General features: G+C 36.2%; 2 protein-coding genes across 2 annotated transcripts; both read right to left on the bottom strand.

The window, feature by feature from the left end:
- Positions 1-12,982: 12,982 nt before the first annotated feature.
- Positions 12,983-15,373, bottom strand: LOC128596599 (izumo sperm-egg fusion protein 3-like). The gene is made up of 7 exons (XM_053606171.1): positions 15,142-15,373; positions 14,932-15,006; positions 14,690-14,779; positions 14,460-14,477; positions 13,966-14,046; positions 13,444-13,534; positions 12,983-13,154 (listed from the first exon to the last, which is right to left on the bottom strand). Exons 1-7 carry the CDS (start codon positions 15,371-15,373, stop codon positions 12,983-12,985), a joined length of 759 nt encoding a protein of 252 aa, XP_053462146.1.
- A 5,270-nt stretch (positions 15,374-20,643) lies between these two features.
- Positions 20,644-23,630, bottom strand: IZUMO3 (IZUMO family member 3). The gene is made up of 7 exons (XM_053606164.1): positions 23,399-23,630; positions 23,189-23,263; positions 22,650-22,739; positions 22,289-22,306; positions 21,800-21,880; positions 21,077-21,167; positions 20,644-20,791 (listed from the first exon to the last, which is right to left on the bottom strand). Exons 1-7 carry the CDS (start codon positions 23,628-23,630, stop codon positions 20,644-20,646), a joined length of 735 nt encoding a protein of 244 aa, XP_053462139.1.
- Positions 23,631-25,081: the final 1,451 nt, after the last annotated feature.

Here is a 25,081-nt window from a genome sequence, read left to right as displayed (position 1 = left end):
GTGGTGGTAGGAAGAATGTCTGGAGTGTACTTAATTTCAAATGGAATAATTCATCATCGCGTTCATTTACATATTCATACTTTCATTCACCTACTATTCATCTTATATGTGCCAGGCATTTCAGAGCTCTGGTGATAGGTGCATCTCATTTATGAACAAATAGCAAACATAATTTCTGACCTCTTGGAGATACACATTAATTTCTAGCATATATAATCTCTTAATTCCTATAAAGCCAAAAAATTGGCCATAACCAGTGTAATCTGAAGTGCTAGCTTAATATGGGGATTCAGGGAAAACTTCCTTGAGGAAGTGACATTTAAGCTGATGGAAAGTCCCATTGCTAGATGCTGAGAATATAAAGATAAACATGGCATAGGCCCTATCCCTAATTAGTTCATGTCTAGAAAGTAGATATGCAAAAACAATAATGATAAGCATCTGTTAAAAGAACTTTATAGAAGCATGTGAATTGTAGTGGTTTCCAAAGGTTATGGGTGACTAATTCTAACCATGTCAGGAAAATCTATATGACCATACATGTGAGTTTTGAAGGACAATAATTTTTAAGGCTAAGTAAGATTATCAGGCAATCAAGACAGGGGAGAATGTAGCAAGTATTGTCTAAGAATAAAAAGAAAAATTAAAACCTAGTTTGTTTGGCAAACTCACAAGTAGAGAGTTAGGCCTGGGAAGGCAATCACCCAAAAGTTGAATTATGTAAAAAATGCTGGTAAAATTTAATGCACATAAAATGTTATAGAGAAGAGATTATACTTCTCTTTCAGGTGTGGAGGAGACAATGGAGTATTTTAATCAAGGGTTTAATAATGATTTGTGTTTCAAGGTTGATCATTCTAAGTGCAAAAGGAAGGATGGATTTGTCTCCTCGAGAGGCTGGGCTCACAAAGACTAATTAGGAGAGCCTTGCAGCAGCTTTGGAGAGGAGGGGGGACCTCAACGGTGGCCGTAGCAGGGAAGACGTAAGAAATATTGAGGAGTAAAAACCAATACTAATTGAATAGCAACTGGTCAGGATAGAAGATAAAGAAAGAGGACTACATAATTTATTGAGATATCTACCTTCTGGATAATTTATGCCAGTGCTAGCAGGTAGATAAACTTAAGATTTGGAGTTTGAATCCTGGCTCTACCACTTGTGACTTAGGGGGATTGGAAGAATTCATTAAATGCACTGAGCCTCAGTTTTCTCATTATAAAAGGGCTTAAATAAGTTTGCAGGTTTCTTGGGGAGATAATTTTGAAAATACTTGGAAAAATGCCTTTTGCATAATGTATATTCAGCGCATATTTTCTTCATGAGAACTGAAGGGCAACCTGAATTAGGATAAATTTTATAAAATCAGAAATTGTTTAAGATGTTAGGTTAGTACTGTCTGTCTAAATGGATGTATCTAGTATTCAGAAATGAAGGTTGAGGACCTTGGAGTGTGTGCAAACTTAAGCCTAAGAATTTGGAAGTATAATTATTAGGTGGTAGTTTAAATTACATAAGTGGACGAGATTCCTCCAGGTGTAAAGTGAGAAAAGATGTGGAATGTTCTCTGGTATCTAGTATTTAATAGGTAGGCAGGAGAAGAGTTCCCAAAAGCAACTAAAGCATGGTTTGAAAAATAAAAAATTACAAACATGAGAACAAAATGTGCCAGTATATCACTAGGATACTTTAGAAGTGACTTTGGGAATAAAGAAAATTCTGAAAATAACAACTAAGAGATCACTGGTGACCTTAAGAGACACAAATCTCCATATGATGGTGAAAAAGGTGACGGCAGATTGTGGTGAATTGAGGGAAGAATGGAAATGAAGAAATAGTTATGGGAAATAGGATACTTTTGTGAGAAGTTTGGCATAGACAGCTGGGTTGATAGAAGTGGATACAGGATGAAGTGCCTTTAATTATGGTAATAGACAGTGAGAGTGAAAACCTATTGAGAAAGAGGAAGAAAAAAATAAGATTGGAGGTAAATGATGAAAGAATGCTCTATGTCTGCAGGTCAGGAGGTAGGGAAAAAAAGAGAAACTATAAGCTAAGATGAAAGAAGACAAACGTCTTTGAATCAGAATGTAGGAGATTAAGATGAGAAAAAACAATTGGAAATTAAGAAACTTCCCAGTATTAATTTAGCTTTTGTTTTATCCATAACTTTTATTTTTATGTTCTAGGAACTTATGTTTCTGAGCACCTTAATTAGATAGGCTAGCATATTTTAGTTTATCTCTAGATGGAATGAATTATTGAATTTTTACTCAGAATAATCTGAGTGAAACCTCACATCTATCTGTTTTCTCCTATATATGAGAAACAAAAAGTAACAACAAAAGACATCTTGGAGAATACTGATTCTTAAAAATGTAGCCTCAAGTGTAATGGGGGTCTTAAAATTTCTTCCATCAGTGCTAAATTCTAAGACTATCAGAGTAATACCTTCCTCTAATGATTTGTATACGTTAAATGCTACAGAAATGCTAGATCTAAGTTTTGTATAGGGTTGACATTAGGGCCTATGGGTATGTTTTAGTTCATAGAATATAATTCTTCTAGCAATGCAGTGATCTGAATTATTAATTTATTGCTATAAACAATAAATTAGGTTTATTGTTTATAAACGATAAACAAGGTTTTGGTTGTTTCTAACAAGCAAGTGATTTTACATAGCCTTGTTATCTTAACTGTTAGCTTAAGCTTAAATTAGGATTGCAAGCAATTAATTTTGTATTATGTTTACCTCTGGAAAATAGAAATAGCACATGACCTTTCCTATTTTCTATTAGATAAATACATAGTTTAATTAGATCACCTTCATTTTATTGTATTGTAAGCACATAAATGAAAAGTAAAAAATCTTCTCCTCATACTGGTGATTCTAGAAGTGGTAAAGTTAGGATTCTAGATTTGTAAAGCGATTTTAGTAAATTGTGCAGACAGAATAATCATCTATTTTAAAAATGTAGTCCAAAGCTGATGGAACTTCAACCCAAAGTCAGCATCTCAAATAAAACCTTTTAAGAATAAGTTTGATAGATCAGTTTGGAATTTGGAGTATTTTCATATCGTAAGTATCTTAATAAAATAGTATATCGATGGATGCCCCTCCCAGCCCACTTAGAATTGTATTTTACTTTTATCATAATGTTGGTTCTTTAGTATTCTGTCCTCGGTCTTCATCTCTACTTGGCTGCTCTCAGTTGTATTTTCAGCTTTTTTGTTTATTGTGGCATAGTGTCTTTGAATGGTGTTTCATTAGCTTGGATCTTTTTGCTATGTATGCATATGCAAATCAAAACACTGAAGTAATATCATTTTTGATACCCCCAAAGAATCCATACTTAGTGTTTTCTAAACTGAAGTTGGAACTTTTCTATTAAACTTACTTTCCTCCTAGATTGCCTGTTTAACAATAGAACCAAGCACCAGATATAGATGGGAGAATTTTATTATGTCTTCTTTATTATTCTTGATGGGCTCTGGTTTAAATTATTTTCTGATATCAATTATATAATTCATTCTTTATTTTGGATATATTTTGCTAGGTATTCTTTTATTTTAACATTTAGTTTGTTACATTGTTTTAGGTTTATCTCACATAAGTAGGTTATGATTAGTTTTTTAAATTTGCAAACTAGTCATTCATCTTCTGATTGATGAATTTGTTTTATTTATACATTTTTCATTGTTATTTTCTTCTTTTCTATATTTTGCTTATTTTTCCTATCTGCTTCTGTTGTATTAATGAAATTTTATTTATCTTCTCTTTTTCTCTTTGAAAATATGGACATTATACATTCCATTTTCATTCTCTATGAGCCATACTCAAATATTTCATAACAAAATATGAAGTTATCTTTACTTCATTTTTATTTTTTTAAGTATATCTTTTAAAAAACAATGTGTTCAAGGGACTGGTTGCAGTGGCTTATCCCTGCAATTCCAGCACTTGGGAGGCCGAGGCGAGTAAATTGCCTGAGCTCACAAGTTTGAGAGCAACCTGAACCAGAGAGAGACCTCATCTCTAAAAATAGCCAGGCATTGTGGTGGATGACTCTAATCCCGGCTACTTGGGAGGCAGAGGCAAGAGAATTAATTACGCCCAGGAGTTTGAGGGTGCTGTGAGCTATGACACCACAGTGCTCTAACCAAGGTGACAAAGTGAGACTGTCTCAGAACAAAAAATAAATAAAATAAAAAATGTGTTTAATGTGGATGAGAACTTTGTGTGTGTGTGTGTGTTTCAAAGATCTTGGCAACTTTTATTTAAATTTCTTTATCTTTCATTCACTTTTAGTTTACTCTTTTTCTATACAGCACACAGTTCCTTTTGCTTTTTAAACAACAAAACTTGCTTTATTCTACTGTGAATATTTAATTGAAATATTAATATCTGTTTATATTTTTCCTGTACTTTTGCTACTTATATCCATTATCTGACTGTTACATAAAATCACATACCACAAAGAGACATAAGGAAATCATTAACAGAGTTGAAGGGTGAAAAATTTATTTTTCTTTAATTTTGGTAGTTCCATGGGTGCTTCTTCCTTATTTTTCACTTTTTTCCTAGTTCCTGACAATTTTGTATATATTCTAGTACTAAGGAGACACAGAAACCATATTATTGATAAGAATGTGTCTAGTTTATTTTGAAATATTGTAACTAATTCATGAAAGATTTTAAGATTTGATCTTACAAAGGCAATTATATTATCTAAAGATACTTGTACATCAGAATTATTTTCCATGAAACTAGATTTCTTAACTCTAAAAAACCAATTGTAATGAATGTTCAAATATATTTTCTGTTTTTCCCAAATAATTCCAATATAATAATTTACATTTTTTGAGACACTTAATGTGTTAACTTTTCCAATATTTGCAGTTTAGAGACTTAGGCAGTGATTAGGTTCTCATTCTTTTAAGATTAATAATTGCATAGATTATCATTTAGCAATATCTTAGAAGTTCTTGCAGGTATACTAGAAAACAAGCAAAGTAACTTGTATAAATAGTGGAAAATATAAAATACAACCTAAGTGAATTATGTCTCAAAACAACAACAACTTGCAAGTACTCCCACAGACTTAAAGGAAAGGCATTCAATAAAATATTCCATGCTCATAGAAACTAAAAGCAAGCAAGTGTTGCCATTCTCATATCAGATAAAATGGACCATAATTCAGCAATATTAAAAAAAGACAAAGATGGTTATTTTATATTAAAAGGAACAGTTCAATAAGAAGATACAACATATATACTGGTATAGGAGCTCCCATATTCAGGAAACAAAATGTGCTAGCCTTAAGCAATGAGTAAACAGCAGCATCACAATTTTTGGAGACTTCAATACCCCACTTACAGAACTGGACAGATCATCAAAGCAGAAAATTGATAAACACCTGACTTAAATGGGGCTCTATAACAGATAGACCTAACAGACATTTTCAGAATGTTCTATCGAAAACCTACTGAATATACACTCTTCTCATCAGCATACTGGACATTTCCCAAAACTGATCATATGTTAGGCCACCAAAAGTGTCTCAACAAAATCAAAAGGTTCAAAAGTATACTTTTATCTTCTTAGACCACAGTGGAACGGAACTGGAAATAATTCTAAGAAAAACTCTGCAAGCCATACCAAGTCACTGAAACTAAGCAACCTGTTGCCAAACGATCCTTGAGTCAATGATGAAATTAATATTGAAATCAAAAGATTCCTTGAACAGTATGACAAAGGGGACATAAGATGTTAAAATCTATGGGATACAACAAAAACAGTCCTAAGGAGGCAATAAGTAACCTTAAATGCTGCTATCAATAAGACAGGATGATCAGAAACCACGGATTAATGTAATATCTTTAGGAACTAGAAAAAAAGAAGAAAACAAACCAAACCCCAAACCATCAGTAGAAAAGAAATAGAAAAGCTCATAGTAGAACTAAAGAAACTGGGAACTGAAAACAAACAAAAAGGACCAACAAAACAAAAAATTGTTTATTTGGGAAGATAAAATCAGTAAATCACTAGTCAGCATAACCAGAAAGTAAAGAGAAATGACTCAAATAAGTTCAATCACAAAACAAAAAGAGAGAGCGAGACATTACAGAAAATAGCACAGAACTAGAGAATATTATCTGTTAATACAATCATATCATCTACACACACAAACTGGAAAACCTAGAGGAAATGGATAAATTCTTGAAAACACACAAAATCCCAAACCCGAATCAAGGTAAGTAAAATATTCTGAGTAGAACAATCACTAGGAGAGAAATTGAATCAGAAATTAAAAAAAAAAAAAAAAATCTCTCACAAATAAGCAGCCCGGGACCTGGCAGATTCACAGCAGTTTTATTCTAGACTCACAAAGAACTGTACCTAACCTAAAGAAATAATTCCATAACACTGAGCTGAAAGGAATTCTCCCTAATTTTATGAAGACAGTCTCATTTTGATTTCAAAACAATGAAAGGAAATGATGAAAAAAGAAATCTATAGAACAATATCCCTTTGGAAACTGTATTGTCTACAGGAAGCCCATTCACCTAAAAAGACACACAGAGGATGAAAAACCATAGGATGGAGAAAGATATTCCAAACAATTGGAAACCAAAAGACAGGAGGAGTAGTTATACTTTTAACACATAAAATAGATGCCAAGATAAAAACTGTAAAACAAAACAAAAAGGTGATATAAGTAGTTAGTTCAGCAAAAGGAATTAACACTATAAATATATATGCACCCAACACTAAAGCACTCAGATGTTGGAAACAAATATCAGACCTAAAGAGAGAGAGAGAGAGACCCCAATACAATAAGCATTGAAGACTTCTACACTACATTTTCAGCACTGGACAGATCACTCAGACAGAAAATCAACAGGCAAACTTTGGACATAATCTTCACTGAGACAAAATGGGTAAATATTTATAGAATGTTTCATCCCATACTTGTGGAAGACACGTCCTTCTCTTCATGTTCATGGTCCATTCCCTAGGATAGATCATATGTTAAGCCACAAATCAAGTCTTAATAATACAAAAAAGGAAAGAAATTATACCAAATATTTTCTCTGACCTGAATAAAACCAGAAATCAGTAACAAAAGGAACATTTTTTAAAAAATGCATGCACATGGAAATTAAGCATGTGCTTTTGTATAGCAAGTGGGTCCATGCAGGTTTAAGAAGAACATTTTAAAAAAAATCTCAAAACAAATGAAAATTAAAATGCAGCACAACAAATGTTCGACACAGAAAAAAAGGGATACTAAGAGGACATTTTATAGCAGTAAGTGCCTACATTAAAAAAAAAAAAAACTACTTCAACATGATCTATGACAGACCTACAGCTAGTATATATTCACTGAGGAAAATCTGAAAGTTCTTCCAAGATCTGGAACAAGACACGGATGCCTATGTTCACCATTGGTATTCAATATAGTATTGGAAATTCTAGCTAGAGCAATCTGAGAAGAGAAAGAAAGGAAAGGAAGGAAATTGGAAAGGAAGAAGTCAAATTATCCTTGTTTACAGATACTTTCTGACATGTAGAGAAACCTAACGATCAGAACTGATCAACTCAGTAATATTGCAGGGTACAAAATTACCATAAAAAATAAGTAGCATTTCCATAGGCCAGGAGTAAATAATATAAAGCTATGAATAAAATATCTCTACATCAGTGGTTCTCAACCTGTGGGTTGCGACCCCTTTGTAACAATGAAAATACATTGTGGCATTAGGAAGGTTGAGAGCCACTGCTCTAAGTAAAAACAAAACAAGTGGCAAAGTTAACCAAAGAAGTGAAAGATCTCACAATGAAAACTGTAAACATTGATGAAAGAAATTGAAGAAAACACATAAAATGGAAAGGTGTTTCATGCTTAGGAATTGGAAAAATTATAGTATTACAATGTCAATACTATCCAGTGCAGTCAACAGATACAATGCACTCCTCATCAAAATATTAATGACATTCTTCACAAAAATAGAACAATAGTTCTAAAATTTATATGGTACCACAAAAGACTCAGAATAGCCAAAGTTAGCCTAAGCAAAAAGAAGAAAACTATACACATTATCTGATTTCAAATTATATTACAAAGCTTTAGCAACCAAAACAACATGGTAATTGCATAAAAACAGACACATAAAACAATGCAACAGGGGCTGGGCATGGTGGCTCACACCTATAATCCTTGCACTCTGGGAAGCCAAGGTGAGTGGATTGCCTGAGCTCACAGGTTCAAGACCAGCCTGAGCACATGGAAGACCCTGTCTCTTTAAAAAAAAAAAAAAAAAAAAAAAAAAAAAAAAAATATATATATATATATATATAGCCAGGCAGCAGTGCCTGTGGCTCAAAGGAGTAGGGTGTTGGCCCCATATGCCAGAGGTGGTGGGTTCAAACCCAGCCCTGGCCAGAAGCTGCAAATAAAAAAAAAAAAAATGATGGAGACTTTATGTTTACCTGGATGGAGCTGGAACATTTTCTTCTTAGTACAGTATATCAAGAATGGAAGAAAAAGTATCCAATGTTCTGAATACTATTATGAAACCAATATATAATCACTCACACTTTGATATGGATGATAAAACACAACTATAGTCCAGAATGAAGGACAGAAGAGGAGGAAGAAGGGAGGGGAGAGGAGGGGGAAGGTTGGGTGGAGGAAGGGTAATTGGTGAGACCTCACCTATTGTGCACAATGCAAGGGTATATGTCAAAACTATTAAGAGTATAAATGTCTTAACAAATAAGTGAGGTGAAGCTTATATTAACCACTTTGATATAAGCATTCCAAATTATATATAAAATCACATTGTACCTCATAAATGCATTAATATACACAGTTATGATTTAATAAAATTAAAAATGCAACAGACTAGAGAATGCAGAAATAAATTCATACATCATGAATTCTTTTTGCAGTAAAGGTGCCAAGAACATATAGTGGGGTAAGGCCAGTCACTTGAATAAATGGTTCTGGAAATGCTGGATATCCAGATGCAGAAAAATGAAACTATACACTTATCTCTTACCTTATACACAAATAAAATAAAAATAAATTCTTAAATGTAAGACCTGAAACTATAAAACTACTAAAATAAAACATTGAGGAAACATTTCAGGACATTGGTCTGGGAAAGAAAATCCTTGAGTAATACATTCAAAGCATAGGCAACCAAAATAAAGTTGTACAAATGAGATGACATCGAGCTAAAAAGCTTCTGTACAGTCAAAGGATCAGTTAACAAGTGAAGAAACAACCCACAGAATGTGGAAAGTATTTACAGGGATTAATAACTAGTGTATGTGAAAAGCTCTAACAACTCAATAGGAAAAAAATTAAATAATTTCATTATAAAAATGGACAAAGAATTTTAATAGACATTTCACAAAAGAAGACATACAAGTGTACTATAGGTATATGAAAAAATGTTCAAGGTCTTTAGCGGTCAGAGAAATGGGCATCAAAACTATAATAAGATATTGTCTCACCCCAGTTAAAATGGTTTGTATCAAAAAGACAAGTGATGATAAATGCTGGTGACGATGTGGTGAAAGGGAGAACCTTTGTGCACTTGATGAGAAAGTAAATTAGTGCAACCACTAATGTTACTCAAGAAACTAAAAATAGAGCAATTATGTGATCCAGAAATCCCATTGCTGGCTCTACTCTATCCAAAGGACGAGAATTAAGTATATTTAAAGAATCTGTCCTCCTATGTTTACTGCAGCACTATTTACAATAGGCAATATTTGGAATCAACCTAAGTGTCCAATAACAGCTGAATGGATAAAGAAATTGTGGTCTGTATAATGGACAATGGATATTACATAGGCACAAAAAGAATGAAATCTTGCCGTCAGCAACAATGTGGATACAATGGAAGAACATTATGTTAAGTGAAACGAGCCAAACACAGAAAGACAAATCTCACATGTTCTCACTCATATAAAGGAGCTAAATATTAGGGAAAAAATTGATCTCACAGAGACATAGAGTAGAATGATAGTCACAAGAGTGTGGGAAGGGTAGTGAGGAGGAGAGCACAAAATAGGGGTGGTTAACAGGTGCAAAATATAATTAGATAGCATGAACAATATTTGAAAGCACTCTAAGCACAATAAGGTGACTATAATCAACAATAAGTTAGGGTAGACTTTAACTAAAATAGCAGAATTGGACTGTTTCTAATGCAAAGAAATGACAAATGCCTGAGTTGATGGATACCCCAATTACCCTGACTTGATTAATTCTTACTGTATGCCTCCGTATACTGTATGCATGTCTGTACAAAGATGTACTATTATGTACCTATAAGAATTAAAAATAAAAGAAATACGCCATCAACAAAAATAAATTAATGAGACTTAAATTTAGAGGGTTCTGCATAGCAAAGGAGGTAATCAACAGAATAAATAGACCACGTACAGAATGAGAGATAGTATTCACAAACTCTACACCTGAGAAAGGACTAATAGAATCTACAAAGATGAATAAATAAATGAGAAAAAGACAACCCCATCAAAAAGTGGGTAAAAGACATGAACAAAAGTTTTTTGTTTTTTTTTTTTTTGAAAGGTAGATAAATGACTGGCAAACATGATAGAATGCTCAATGTCACTAATCATCAGAAGTACAAATTAAAACCACAAAGGTGCCACCTTATGTCAGAATGGCCATTATTAACAAGTCAAAAACCAATAGATGCTATCAAGGATGCGGAGAGAAAGGAATGCTTGTACACTGTTAGCGGGGCTTCAAGTTAGTACAACCTCTATGGATAACAGAATAGAGATTCTTCAATGAAATAAATGTAGCCCTATCATTTGATCCAGTAATCTTTCTACTGGGCATCTACGCAAAGCGGGGGTCGGGGGTAGGGGAAAAAACAACCATTTCATCAAAAAGACATTTGAATGTTTATTGCTGTACAACACACAATTGCAAGCGTGTGGAAGCAACCTCAGTCCTATCAATTCATAAATGGATAAAGAACAGTGGTGTGTATCTGTGTATATATATACTATGGAAGTTTTACTGATACAACCTCCATATACATACACACGCACACACACACACACACACATCAGTAAAACCTCCATAGTTGATCACCTCCTTACACTGATCACCTCTTGACTTAATTTTAATAGATCAGACGTTCATTACATGTACATATCAGTACTATAGGTCTAGTTCCTTATGTTGACCACCTCCATATTTTGACCAGTTCGCATATACACACATATATACACACACAAACATATACATAGTACTTACAGTACTTATAGAAGTTCTACTGTACACACACACATTATGAAGTACTACTCAACCATAAAAAGGAAAAAAGTAAGATGGAGCAGGAGACCAGTACCCTATGGGAAGTACCTCAGGAATAGAAAATCACCACATGTTCTCACAAATAAGTGGGAGCTAAATGATGGGCATATACAGGAACAAAGAGATGTAAGGGCCTTTAGAAACTGAGGAGGTTGGGAGGGGAGTGAGGGATGAAAACTTACCTATTGGGGGCAATGAACAGTTTCCTGGTGATGAACACACTAAAAGGCCTGAATTAGCATTGTACAAGTTATCTATGTAACAAGAACATCTGTAACCCCTTAATATTTTGAACTTAAGAAAACCTGCAGGAAACATGAAGATAAAATTAAGTAAAAAATGATCAGTAAAACAAGTTTGTTACATGGCTCAATATGAGATGAGTATTCAAAATTAATCATTATTTTGGTTATATAGGTGATAAAGAACTCAAAATGGAAGTAGAAAGGGGGGTGGACATATAGATGGCTATAATAAGGCTTTAAATATTCAATTGACCAAAGATAGAGTTGGAAAAATGTATATTTACACTTGCAAAAATCAAGTTAATGTCTATCTTATGGAAAGACCACTTTTAAATTAACAAAAAACCTCTTGACCCCAAATTAGCAGAGTGTATGAATAAACAACTCCCTATTCAGCCAGTTCCAATGTCAATGAATAATATATAAAAAATCCTGACTCACTAGTAGAGAAAAGTAAATTAACGATCATACTTATCAGACTGCAAACCATAAAAGAGCTGTACAACTGATCGCTGGTAGAGATGTGGGAAACATGGACTACTGATTGTCACTGGTACATGTACATTATTATAATATTTATGTCACATTCATTACATTTCAAAGAACTTAACTTTCACTTCCAGTATCTTGACAGTAACATTAGCTCGTATAAATAAAAGTTTAGTAAGTAGGGATATGTCTACAGATATTTACTGCAGCATTATTCACAGTGACATGAAAAAAGGAAGTGTCTATCAATAGAGGACTGTTGGAATAATTATTGTGCCCCCCAAAAAATAGTGTTTTATATAATCCCCAAAAAGAATGAATTAAAATAATTCCAACAAAATATTTGTGTCAAAATCAACATGCAGAAGTAGTCATAATTTCTTAATTGCAAAAAATTTCATCTATAATTGTGGTCTTAGAATATAGATTTGGGGGGGAATGATTGGGGTAAATAAACCTCAGCTGCTCAGGAACATATTTTATTTGCATGTCCATTCCATGTGTGTGAGACATAATGATGAAAATAAAATGCTACATATTATCAAGGAAAATTGTCCACATTAACCCAGGGATAAATATGGCAACACTACCAAAGAAAAAAATTAAAAGCACCACAGAAATGTAAAGTTGTCCTGATTACAGCCATTGATGAGAATTACTAACGATGCATTCTTTATTATCACATGGTGTATCATCTTTTATGTGCATTGGTACAACTCGGGGTAAAAATCCGTCGCCCTCTTGTTGCTTCCATTGCCTCAGGATCTCAAATAGACTCTTCATGATAGAAACTCTGGGTTCTGTTTCAGTTTTAAAATACTGTGACTTTATGATCACAAAAGAGCTTAATTTCACAGTTTTCTACCATGATTCAGAACTTAGAATCGAAGATTTCCTGTCTGCGTGGATATATTTGCTCTTGGGATTGTGACAGAGTGCTCTTTCCCATCTATCCTTCGCAGTATGTCTTCAACTTTATCCTTCAAATATTCCTTTAGTGACTTTCGTACCACCAGCATATTCATCCGATGAAGAACACAAATATAATGTCTAGAATAGGGAAAGACAAGAGTCCCAACTTCAATGTCAGTAGCCCCATTCTTTAAAACAATCATGCAGTGTTTTCTCCTTTTCTGGATACTTCTACTCCATTTCCTTATGTTTCAACTATTACCCTATCAAACTTCTATTCATTTCATTCCTACCAATATCATAGCTCAGATTTTGAAATAACTCTCCCTTCCTTTTCTTTTTTCATCCAAAGGAGGAGGAAATTTGGGCTTTCTCTTTGCCCAAAGAATGTTTGACTTAGTGTTTATTTGGAGGGAAGAAAACTCACAGCAAGACAAGACATCCCAGCATAACAATTATTGACAGTAATGTCAGAAATAGTGAAATCTCTTTACTCTCAGCCATCCTGACATCTTCATCTGGCAGGAGATACATGAAAGAAAAAAGAGAAAGAAGAGAGTTTTGAAGAAAAAAATAAATTTGGACCTTGATCTAGAAGAGTCTTTTAACTCTATACAATAGCTCCTGTTCACTACTTCATCATTGTTCCCAGGTTATTCTGATCTTTATTACTCTTTGATGTCTAGGTTCTACAGAACATTTACCCTTGTTGCATCTAGACAAGGTTTGTCCACTTTTAGTTCATGCTTTTCATTTCTCAGCCCTTCCATTGGCCCTGTAACACATTCCTTATACTGGACACAAATTTGCCCAACACTATATTGCTTATTTGGTAGCATTGTCATGACCTGCCTGGAAGGGACTCGATCAATATTTCTTGGATAAATGGATGCATGACCCAGTTTTTTGGTTTCTGGACCTCAAACTTCTACACCACAATCTTTGTTACCTCCACAATATTCTCCTTTGAAGCACCTGGTGGTCATCCGAAGACAGGTCCAACAATCAAGGATGGGACCTTCAACCACAACTAATAAAGAGAAGATAATCAAGGGGGCTGTGGCAGACAGTTATTTAGCTCACAAATCGAGTATGGATTAAAACCAAGCATTCCCATTACAGTGAATTCCTTCTTCCCTTAGCAATTAAGTTTCTTGATTTAAGAAAAGTTATCAAATCCCTGAGGAAAATTGTGGAAAAAATGGAACCTGTGTGTCTATCGGGGCAATAGGTTGTAAAGGATAGTTTAGAAGGCCACTGAGTACCTCCAAAATCTGTGAGAGTCAGGGATAGATTTTAGTACATATTACTGACATAGCCCTTGTAACTACAGTTCTGAGAATTGGATTCTTATTGTGACAGGAGAGAGACAGGACCATATAGAGCAAAGGAGATAGGAAAATACGGGCTGAAAGTTGAAGATATCAAATGCACTGTACTCACTGCAATCTTCAGAACATGCTAGAAGAGAAGCAGAAAGTTCTAATGAGCTTAAAATCAACTTAGAGTGTACCGTATTTATCCCCAAGAAGTCTTTGTTTACCCATTAATTTGCAGCTACCCCTCCACTCATTCTAAAGGACTGTATTGTGAAAGCACATTCGTCCTCTCACCCCTCATTTTCTATTTCCTTCACACAATTTCCATGTTTACAGACAGAAAGTTTTTATTACCCACTTCAGAGAAGTTCCTTAATGATGTCTTCACTTTAGATTCCAGGTTTCTGCGGATCTTGAGAAGCTTGCCTTGAAGGATAAAGACACCTGAGAAGTAATGAAAGGCATCTTAGCAAATAGGGGTGACTCTCTCCTTTGTAGACTAATTCTAGCTGTTTTGGCTTGTTTTCTCCAGCCAAATTTTCCTAGGCTACTTGTATGGGTTATCCCAAACTTTCAAAATTGAAACAGGATCTCACCTTTCCATGTTTCATTGTCCAGTTTATGAAGTTCATTCTTCAGCCATTTTCTCAGACTGACAACCTTCTGAACGGCTGGAGAGGAAGGGAAAGAGTCCATGTGGGGAAATTATTATATCTGTGGAGCAAGTGACATGGACCCAGTGTTCTTTTCCCTGCCTCCCTTTTCCCTGTAACTACTCAACTCTCAGGCACTCAAGCTTCCCTCACCCAGGACCCGAAGTTTCTTGTCACTGTGGGAGACATCGAAGCTTACACGGATCATCTCCTTACTCTGCCGTGCAAGCACCTGAGCTCGGTCAGGGACATCTGGGGGTACCAATTCTGACAGCAAGGTGTCAACATCCTCTACAAATTTGGGGTCACACTCCAAACAGCCTTTGACCCCATGGAAGGCTGCCAAGGACAGAGGCAGGAGCAGAAGCAGCCGCAGGTCACCCATCCCCTTCCCCTTTCCCCCACAGCAGGTCGTCCTAGCAACTCGTTCACTTAGCTCCTTTCTCTTCTAAAATGCAGGAATGAGAGCCTTGCACTGGGTAGTCTAGATAGTCTGCCTTTCCCCCTGTTTCCACCCCACTTTCAGGCAATCTCATTTCCCTGAGGATGGATCTTCAGCTGTTCTCTGACTCTTATCCTTCATTCTGGAGAGCGGGAGTTGCCATGTGGGGAGCAGATACCTGAGTTCTCAGTGTAGAACACAAAGAGGGAGAGAAGTCTTGAGATCACAGAGCAGAGTTCTGTGCAGGGAGATGTCTCAAAGGAAGTGTTTCTTTAGCTTTCTCACTTCTTTGTATGCTTGTCAGGCTCCCACATTCCCCCTGACATTTTGAGCAGTATATCCACAGGGATGGATGGTAGAGAAGATCTTCGACCAACTTAAAAGTTGTTCCACTAAAATCCACCCTCTACAGAAGTGGTAAGAAATGTCAAGAATATTGCGCTGCTTGGGTCCCAGTTCCTACTGATAGTAATACTGTTGATCATTTAGGTCTGAGCATTTATCTATAAATCTAAGTGATAATTTTAATGTACGGTTATTGATAATTTCTGATAAATTTCAGGCTGTTTCTGTAGGATGATTCCTCCAGCCATGCTTTCTAAACTTATAGCATTCTTGTTTTGGAGAGTCTGGAGATAGACACCAGAAACAACAGTTGAGGGTCATGCAGTGATAAGTGGGAATGCAGTAATGTTCAGGGGCCTTGAGCAAGTGCATCTTGAAATACTGATGATGGGCTGTGTAATGTATGAGAACATAACTACAGTTACCATGGGCTATCGTCTTAGGCCGGTTACATGGAAGGTAGCCCAGTATACTGTGTTCCTCCTTCAGTTTGTGGTCCTCTGACTAAGAACATTCTTTGTTCTTTGAATTAATGCAGGCTGCCTTACAGAATTTATAGCACCCATTACCCCTGTTCTAATATATTTCTTATGAGTGCAACCTTCTGGAAACCAGGAGATGCTAGTTTCCTAGAGGGTTAGGGTAGAATTTAGATGGAAAATATGAGATAATCATGGACTGGAAAATTATGAGAGGGGTTTAAAGAATTATCATTAATTATACGTTTACCATGTGAAAGACACTGTACTGCAACACTTCCGATGGATTATCTACAAATCCTCACACACAAGCGTATTTTGAGAGATGGTCCTCTCAAAATAAGAAACTGAGGCTCAGAGACATGCAAGTATCTTCTCTGGAAGAATCATTTAGTTGTATGGACTGTGGGTTCAAATTCTGTCTGACTCCAAACTACAAGCTTTGCTGCCTCTCAACAACCACTCTTGGAACTTGATACATTAAGAGATAAGGGGCAACGTAACTATTTTGATTTGATTTATGATTAAAATTGGCATCTCTGTGCTATGATTTTTTTATCCCTTCTCTAGATAATCTCAATTTAGGTGATCCTCCAAAGGATTTTTACATGCTGAAGTTTTAAGGCAATTGAGCTAATTATTTTAAATGAACTCTAGAAATCAATATTGGATACTAAGGTGGCTAAGAAATTTCACAGGTGGCCAGGTATGAGGACAAACTGTTCTTTAAGAGAAGACATACATTATAGATATTTCCAAGTCATTTACATGTATCTTTACTCTGACAGCTTAAAGAGAATTCTCCACATTACTGAGTAATTCTACCTTATTCATTCCATTGCACATTTTGTGACCCAGACTTAGTGGCTCATCTGCCATTTTTATCCTTGCCTCACCCTTCCAGCTTAATTTTCAATCCAGATTCTTAGAGTGAGAGAGAAAAAATAATTTGAAGGTAGTCTTAGAAAGATTGGAAAGAAGCAAGTCAATTCCTAATAAGACCAGTAGTACTTGTAATTAGAAGAACATAAATGGAATAACTATTAAAGCAGTTTCAGTCTTGTAAACAGTAAGCACATAATAACACTGTTCAAATGGTGAAGGCAGAGGTAAATTTAGAGGTTTATGGACAGACAGACCAGCACTAACAAAATGTAGGGAGATTTATTATACAAAATCTAGATCCAAAAGTTTAGAAATAGTAGCTAACTAATAAATAGTAAAAATTGAATAGTATTTGGGAACTTTTAGTGGGAACATTCTGGAAGTACTAATGAGATGTTTAACATATAAGAATATAACCACCATTATTGTGAGATCTTCCAATTTCATAAATGTAAAATATGAACTTTGGGAAAAATTGTCTAGAAATTAATAATATAGTAATTATATTATAATACTTGAGTCTAGGAGACAATAGGCTACAACTCAAATTATAGATTATGCTGGTATTTGGTTTGGATTGACAGTAGAGTATATGATTTATAGTCAGAATAAATCTTCAGAATAGATACATGATCTCTTTGCTTAAAATAGTTCAGCAAATACACAGTAGCACAGGCATTCATAATTTGATACCATATTTGTATTCATATATGTGGGAATATATACTCATTGTGGTCTTACACAGACGAAATATTCACGGCAGTTTTTTTTTAAACTATAATACTAGCCATCAGAGAATCCACTTGTAAAGTCTAGAATCAGTTATTTTGTAGCATTTGGCCTTTTAATATGGGTCATATACTAATAAGGCACAAAATTTGAAGAACCAGTTTATTCTTTTGTTGTCAAATGAAGTTAGTCACATTCTTGACTGTAATCTGAGATTAGGAACCCATTACTTGATTTTTGGTCATGTTATAAATTATCTTTCTAGGCAGTATAGTAATCATAGGCAAAATAATTACTATATTTCAGATTTTTAACATGTGAACTAAGTGGAGACACCCACCTCTCTATGTTTAGTCCATTATTATAAGCCAATTACTCTACCTATTTTCTACTTATCTTTTAGAAACAGTCATAAAATTTAAATTATTGGGTAGCCTGAAAGATTTGGAAGACTTAGAAGGAATCTCTATCTGACAGCAAATGGACCAATTGGAAAGCCAATTGTATTGGAATGATTATGGGAATTCCGAATTCCGAATGAAACAGGTTGGGTAGTAGAAGAAGGTATATGTCATTGCCTCTTATTCCTAGGGTAAGATTCCAGAAAGGGACATATAATAGACATAATATGGAAATATAAGCTCTTGCCTTGCTTCCTTTAGTGAATTCCAAGGGGGTATTCCAAGTTTGCAATACTACCCTGTTTCCCCAAAAATAAGACAGTGTCTTATTTTAAGGTGTGCTCCCAAAGATGCACTAGGTCTTATTTTCAGGGGACATCTTATCTTTCCTGTAAGTAAGTCTTATTTCCAGAGGATGTCTTATTTTTGGCGAAACAGGGTATTTCCATAACCAAGTATGGACAACTCTATGTGAAGAATGTGTTAGCATGGAAGGATTGGCTAATAAGTACTCCTAAGAAAATATTAGTTCCCATGGGGAGAGGAAGATCCAAGTGGTTTCTCCTGAATGCTGGGGTTAGATGTGCAGGTGAATTCAGGATCAAGCCTGAATTTCAATGTTTAGGACATTGTTTCATCTGGGCTCAAGAAGGGTCTAGTGTCCAGAATTACTCAAACTTTATGATTTCTTATTATTTTGAGGGGTTTAGAACTAGTTGGGATGACACATAACAGCTTTGATATCTCCTGGTCAGTAGCTACTATAAGAAACTTTTCTCTAAGGCTATCCATGCAGGCCTTTCAATTTCACCATGCCTTGAGGTGACATCAGCTCCCCACATCCCCATTCCTAGATGCTACCCTGGATGGAAGAAGGTAAGTAGAAAGGAATATGAAAGAATGATTTTTCCAAAAGAAATGCCTAAAAAAAGTGCCTAAATTATTAGGTGAGATTGCGTTTATCATATTGTGCTAATATTGCTTTTTATCCCTCCCCAGGGGAGTGAGACTTGAGAAGTTCACTGAAAGCTCAGACCAATTATAGAGTGTGGAGAAGAGTATAGAGTATGTATCTCATTTGTGTTTCTGAGGTCAGTGTATATAGATGTGTGACCTTGCAGTATAAACACCACAATGGTATTTCGTCCCCAAGATACGCTTAGACTACTGTTTCCATTTTATAACATACAAGCTCGACGTTCAGAGCCATTTAAGGGACTTGTCAAAGATCACACACCATGAAGAGAAAAATTTGGAATTGTGACAAAAATTTATCTGCCCTCAAATTCGTCTTCTCTCCAAAACACCAAAATGATTCCTGAATAGAGTTAATCCACAGTGCTGTCACCATTGCCTCAATGAGCAAGAATAAGGACGTTTATGGAAATGATTTTTGTGCAAAAGGAAAGATGTTTTGTTCTTTTTTCCCATTAAAAACTAAATAAATGGAGTCTGTAATCCTAACCATATTTTAATCTTTCTCCCCATTGCCAATTCATTTTCCCCTTCTTCATAATTACTTGTATGGGGGATTTGAAAAGAAGACCCCAACAGCAATCACAGCAGAAGCAAAAATAAATAAATGGTACCTGATCAAATTAAAAAGCTTCTGAATCACCAAGGATACAATCAAAAGAGAAAATAGACAACTCACAGATGGGAGAGAATATTCTTATCCTGTAGATGTGATGAAGGTCTGATAATCAGAACCTACAAAGAATTCAACACATCAGCAAGAAAACAACCCAAATAACCCTATTAGAAACTTTTCAGGTTGAATGCAGTGGCTCATGTGTGAAATCCTAGTACTCTGGGAGGCTGAGGTGGGTGGACTGCTGGAGCTCAGGGCTTGAGACCAGCCCAAGCAAGAGCCAGACCTCATCTCTAGAATAGCTGGGTTTTGTGGTGGGTGCCTGTAGTCCCAGCTACTTGGAAAGTGGAGACAGAATTACTTGAGCCCAAGAGTTTGCAGTGGCTGTGAGCTGTGACACCATAGCACTTTATCCAGTGCAATAGGTGAGACTGTCTCAAAAAAAAAAAAAAAATGAGATAAGAAGCAACCATAGAAATGTAAAGTCCTAATTACAGCCATCGAAGAGAATTACAATGCATTCTTTATTATCATAAGGTATATCATCTTTTATGTGCTTTGCAACATACCAGTATTAGTTACTATTTGTACAACTCTGGGTAAAAAACCTTTGCCGTCTCGTTGCTTCCGTTGTCTCAGGATCCCAATAATGCTCTTCATGGTAGAAACTCTTAAGTTCTACTTCAGTTTTAAAATACTATCACTTTATGATCACAAAAAGAGCTTAATTTCACAGTTTTCTACCATGATTCAAAACTTGAGAATCGAAGATCTCATCTGTGTCTATATATTTTCTCTTCCAATTGTGATATAGTTGGCTTGTTTGTTTTCTAACCTTAGCATTATTTGTTCAAGTTTATTTGTCAAATATTCCTTTAGTGAAATTCGTGCTTCCTTCATAGTCCTCCGATGAAAGATACAAAAATGGTGTCTAGAATAGAAAAGGAAAGAATCCCAACTTCAATGTCATTAGCACCATTCTTTAAAACAATCATACAGTGTTTTGTCCTTTTCTGGATACTTCTATTCCATTTCCTATGTTCCAACTATTATCCCATCAAATATCCATCCATTTCATTCCTATCAATATAGTATCCCAGATTTTGAAATGAGTTTTCCCTCCTTTTCTTTTTTCTTCAAGAGGACAAAGAAATTTGGGCTTTCTTTGCCTTTGGAATGTTTGACTTAGTGTTTATTTGGTAGGAAGGAAACTCACAGTAACACAACAGATCCCAGTATTGCAGTTATTGACAGTAATGTCAGAAATAGTGAAATCTCTTTACTCTCAGCTGTCCTGACATCTTCATCTGGCAGGAGATACATGAAAGAAAAAAGAAAGAAAAGAAGAGATTTTGAAGAAAAAATAAATTTAGACCTTGATCTAGAATACAAAAAACTTTTAAATAGAATTTTTTTTATTGTTAAATTATAGCTGTGTACATTAGTGCAATCAAGGGGTACAATGTGCTGGTTTCATACACAATCTGAAATATTCTCATCAAACTATTCAACGTAGCCTTCATGGCATTTTCTTAGTTATTGTATGTAGACATTTGTATTCTGTCTTTAGTAAGTTTCACCTGTACCCATTGTAAGATGCACTGTACATCTGCACCATACAATATCTCCTGTTCACTACTTCATCATTGTTCCCAGGTTATTCTGATCTTTATTACTCTTTGACATCCACGTTCTACAAAATATTTACCCTTGTTGTGTCTAGATAAGGTTTGTCCACCTTTAGTTCAGGCTTTTCATTTTTCAGCCCTTTCATTTGTCCTATAATACATTCTTTATACTGACCCCAAATTTGCCCAACACTATATTGCTTAATTGGTAGCATTGTCATGCCCTGCATCGATATTTCTTGGATAAATGGATGCATGACCCAGTTTTTTGGTTCCTGGACCTCAAACTTCTACACCACAATCTTTGTTACCTCCACAATATTTTCCTTTGAAGCACCTGGTGGTCATCCGAAGACAGGTCCAACAATCAAGGATGGGACCTTCAACCACAACTAATAAAGAGAAGATAATCAAGGGGGCTGTGGCAGATAGTTATTTAGCTCGCAAATTGAGTATGGATTAGAACCCAAGCATTCCCGTTACAGTGAATTCCTCCTTCTGTTAGCAATTAAGTTTCTTTATGTGTCAAAATTTGTAGGGGAAACTTGGGGGGGGGAATGGTGCCTGTGCGCTTATTGGGGCAATAGGTTGTAAAAGATACTTTTAGGAGGCCACTGAGTACCTCCAAATTCTGTGGGTTTTAGAGATAGATTTTGTTAGATATTATTTACATAGCCCCTATAACTACAGTTCTGAGAATTGGATTTGCATTGTAACCAGGGAGAGACAGGACCATATAGAGCAAAGAAGACAGGAAAATATGGGCTGAAAGTTGAAGACATCAGATGCACTGTACTCACTGCAATCTTCAGAACATGCTAGAAGAGAATCAGAAAGTTCTAATGAGCTTAAAATCAACTTAGAGTGTACCATATTTATCCCCAAGAAGTCTTTGTTTACCCATAAATTTTCAGCTACTCTTCCACTTATTCTATTTTGTTGTTGTTGTTGCTGTTTTTGTTGTTGCAGTTTTGGCTGGGGCTAGGTTCGAACACACCACCCTTGGTATATGGGACCAGTGCCCTATTCCCTGAGCCATAGGCACCACCCCCTCCACTCATTCTAAAGGACTGTATTATGAAAGCACATTCCTCCTCTCACCCCTCATTTTCTATTTCCTTCACACAATTTCCGTGTTTATAGACAGAAAGTTTTTATTACCGACTTCAGAGAATTTCTTTAGAGATGTCTTCACTTTAGATTCCAGGTTTCTGCGGATCTTGAGAAGCTTGCCTTGAAGGATAAAGACACCTGAGAAGTAACGGAAGGTATCTTAGCAAATAGGGGTGACTCTCTCCTTTGTAGACTAATTCTAGCTGTTTTTTTTTTTTTTTTTTTTTTTTTTTTTTTTTTGTAGAGACAGAGTCTCACTGTACCGCCCTCGGTAGAGTGCCGTGGCGTCACACGGCTCACAGCAACCTCTAACTTGGGCTTACGCGATTCTCTTGCCTCAGCCTCCCGAGTAGCTGGGACTACAGGCGCCCGCCACAACGCCCGGCTATTTTTTTTTTTGTTGTTGTTGCAGTTTGGCCGGGGCTGGCTTTGAACCCGCCACCCTCGGCATATGGGGCCGGCGCCCTACTCACTGAGCCACAGGCGCCGCCCCAATTCTAGCTGTTTTGACTTGTTTTCTCCAGCCAAATTTTCCTAGGCTACTTGTGTGGGTTATCCAAACTTTCAAAATTGAAACAGGATCTCACCTTTCCATGTTTCATTGTCCAGTTTATGAAGTTCATTCTTCAGCCATTTTCTCAGACTGACAACCTTCTGAACGGCTGGAGAGGAAGGGGAAGGGTCCATGTGGGGAAATTATTATATCTGTGGAGCAAGTGACATGGACCCAGTGTTCTCTTCCCTGCCTCCCTTTTCCCTGTAACTACTCAACTCTCAGGGACTCAAGCTTCCCTCACCCAGGACCCGAAGTTTCTTGTCACTGTGGGAGACATCGAAGCTTACACGGATCATCTCCTTACTCTGCCGTGCAAGCACCTGAGCTCGGTCAGGGACATCTGGGGGTACCAATTCTGACAGCAAGGTGTCAACATCCTCTACAAATTTGGGGTCACACTCCAAACAGCCTTTGACCCCATGGAAGGCTGCCAAGGACAGAGGCAGGAGCAGAAGCAGCCGCAGGTCACCCATCCCCTTCCCCTTTCCCCCACAGCAGGTCGTCCTAGCAACTCGTTCACTTAGCTCCTTTCTCTTCTAAAATGCAGGAATGAGAGCCTTGCACTGGGTAGTCTAGATAGTCTGCCTTTCCCCCTGTTTCCATCCCACTTTCAGGCAATCTCATTTCCCTGAGGATGGATCTTCAGCTGTTCTCTGACTCTTATCCTTCATTCTGGAGAGCGGGAGTTGCCATGTGGGGAGCAGATACCTGAGTTCTCAGTGTAGAACACAAAGAGGGAGAGAAGTCTTGAGATCACAGAGCAGAGTTCTGTGCAGGGAGATGTCTCAAAGGAAGTGTTTCTTTAGCTTTCTCACTTCTTCGTATGCTTGTCAGGCTCCCACATTCCCCCTGACATTTGGAGCAGTATATCCACAGGGATGGACGGTAGAGAAGATCTTCGACCAACTTAAAAGTTGTTCCACCAAAATCCGCCCTCTACAGAAGTGGTAAGAAATGTCAAGAATATTGCGCTGCTTGGGTCCCAGTTCCTACTGATAGTAATACTGTTGATCATTTAGGTCTGAGCATTTATCTATAAATCTAAGTGATAATTTTAGTGTACGGTTATTGATAATTTCTGATAAATTTCAGGCTGTTTCTGTAGGATGATTCCTCCAGCCATGCTTTCTAAATTTATAGCATTCTTGTTTTGGAGAGTCTGGAGATAGACACCAGAAACAACAGTTAAGGGTCATGCAGTGATAAGTGCAAATGCAGTAATGTTCAGGGGCCTTGAGCAAGTGCATCTTGAAATACCGATGATGGGCTGTGTAATGTATGAGAACATAACTACAGTTATCATGGGCTATCATCTTAGGCCGGTTACATGGAAGGTAGCCCAGTATACTGTGTTCTTTCAGTTTGTGGTTCTCTGAATAAGAACATTCTTTGTTCTTTAAATTAATGCGGGTTCTTTAAATTTAAGCGTACCTATTATCTCTTTTCTAATATATAGCTTATGTGAGTATGACCTTTTGGAAACCAGGAGATACTAGTTTCCTAGAGGGTTAGTGCTAGAATTACCACTTATTATATTACCTATTATAGTAAGATAATCACGGAATAGAGAATTATGAGAGAGGTTTAAAAAATTATCATTAATTATACGTTTACCATATGAAAGGCACTGTACCATGTGAAAGGCACTGTACTGCAACACTTCTGGTTTATTATTAACAAATCTTCACACACAAGCATATTTTGAGAGATGGTCCTCTCCATGTGAGACATAAGAAACTGAGGCTCAGAGACATGCAAGCATCTTCTCTGGAAGAATAATTTAGTTGTATGGACTGTGGGTTTAAATCCTGTCTAACTCTAAACTACATACTTCACTGTCTTTCAACAACCACTCTTGGAACTTGATAAATTAGGAGATAAAGGGCAACATAACTATTTTGTTTTCACTTATGGTAAAAATTGG

Source organism: Nycticebus coucang, chromosome 2 (genome assembly GCF_027406575.1).
Source record: "Nycticebus coucang isolate mNycCou1 chromosome 2, mNycCou1.pri, whole genome shotgun sequence".
In the NCBI taxonomy this organism is placed as follows: Eukaryota; Metazoa; Chordata; class Mammalia; order Primates; family Lorisidae; genus Nycticebus; species Nycticebus coucang.
Note: the sequence above shows the minus strand (reverse complement) of the source record. Positions and strands in the feature narration are given on the sequence as shown.

What these genes read in the sequence shown, in the direction of transcription:
- LOC128596599 (XM_053606171.1), bottom strand. Translation starts at nt 15,373, where the DNA reads ATGGGTGACCTGCGGCTGCTTCTGCTCCTGCCTCTGTCCTTGGCAGCC. An exon ending in GGACAATGAAACATGGAAAG is followed by an intron (nt 14,780 to 14,931) that starts GTGAGATCCTGT and finishes ATTACTTCTCAG; the next exon opens with GTGTCTTTATCCTTCAAGGC. An exon ending in CTGGGATGTCTTGTCTTGCT is followed by an intron (nt 13,155 to 13,443) that starts GTGAGTTTTCTT and finishes TCCCTATTCTAG; the next exon opens with ACATTATATTTGTGTTCTTC.
- IZUMO3 (XM_053606164.1), bottom strand. Translation starts at nt 23,630, where the DNA reads ATGGGTGACCTGCGGCTGCTTCTGCTCCTGCCTCTGTCCTTGGCAGCC. An exon ending in CAAGAAACTTCGGGTCCTGG is followed by an intron (nt 23,264 to 23,398) that starts GTGAGGGAAGCT and finishes CTTCCTCTCCAG; the next exon opens with CCGTTCAGAAGGTTGTCAGT. An exon ending in CTGGGATCTGTTGTGTTACT is followed by an intron (nt 20,792 to 21,076) that starts GTGAGTTTCCTT and finishes TTTCTATTCTAG; the next exon opens with ACACCATTTTTGTATCTTTC.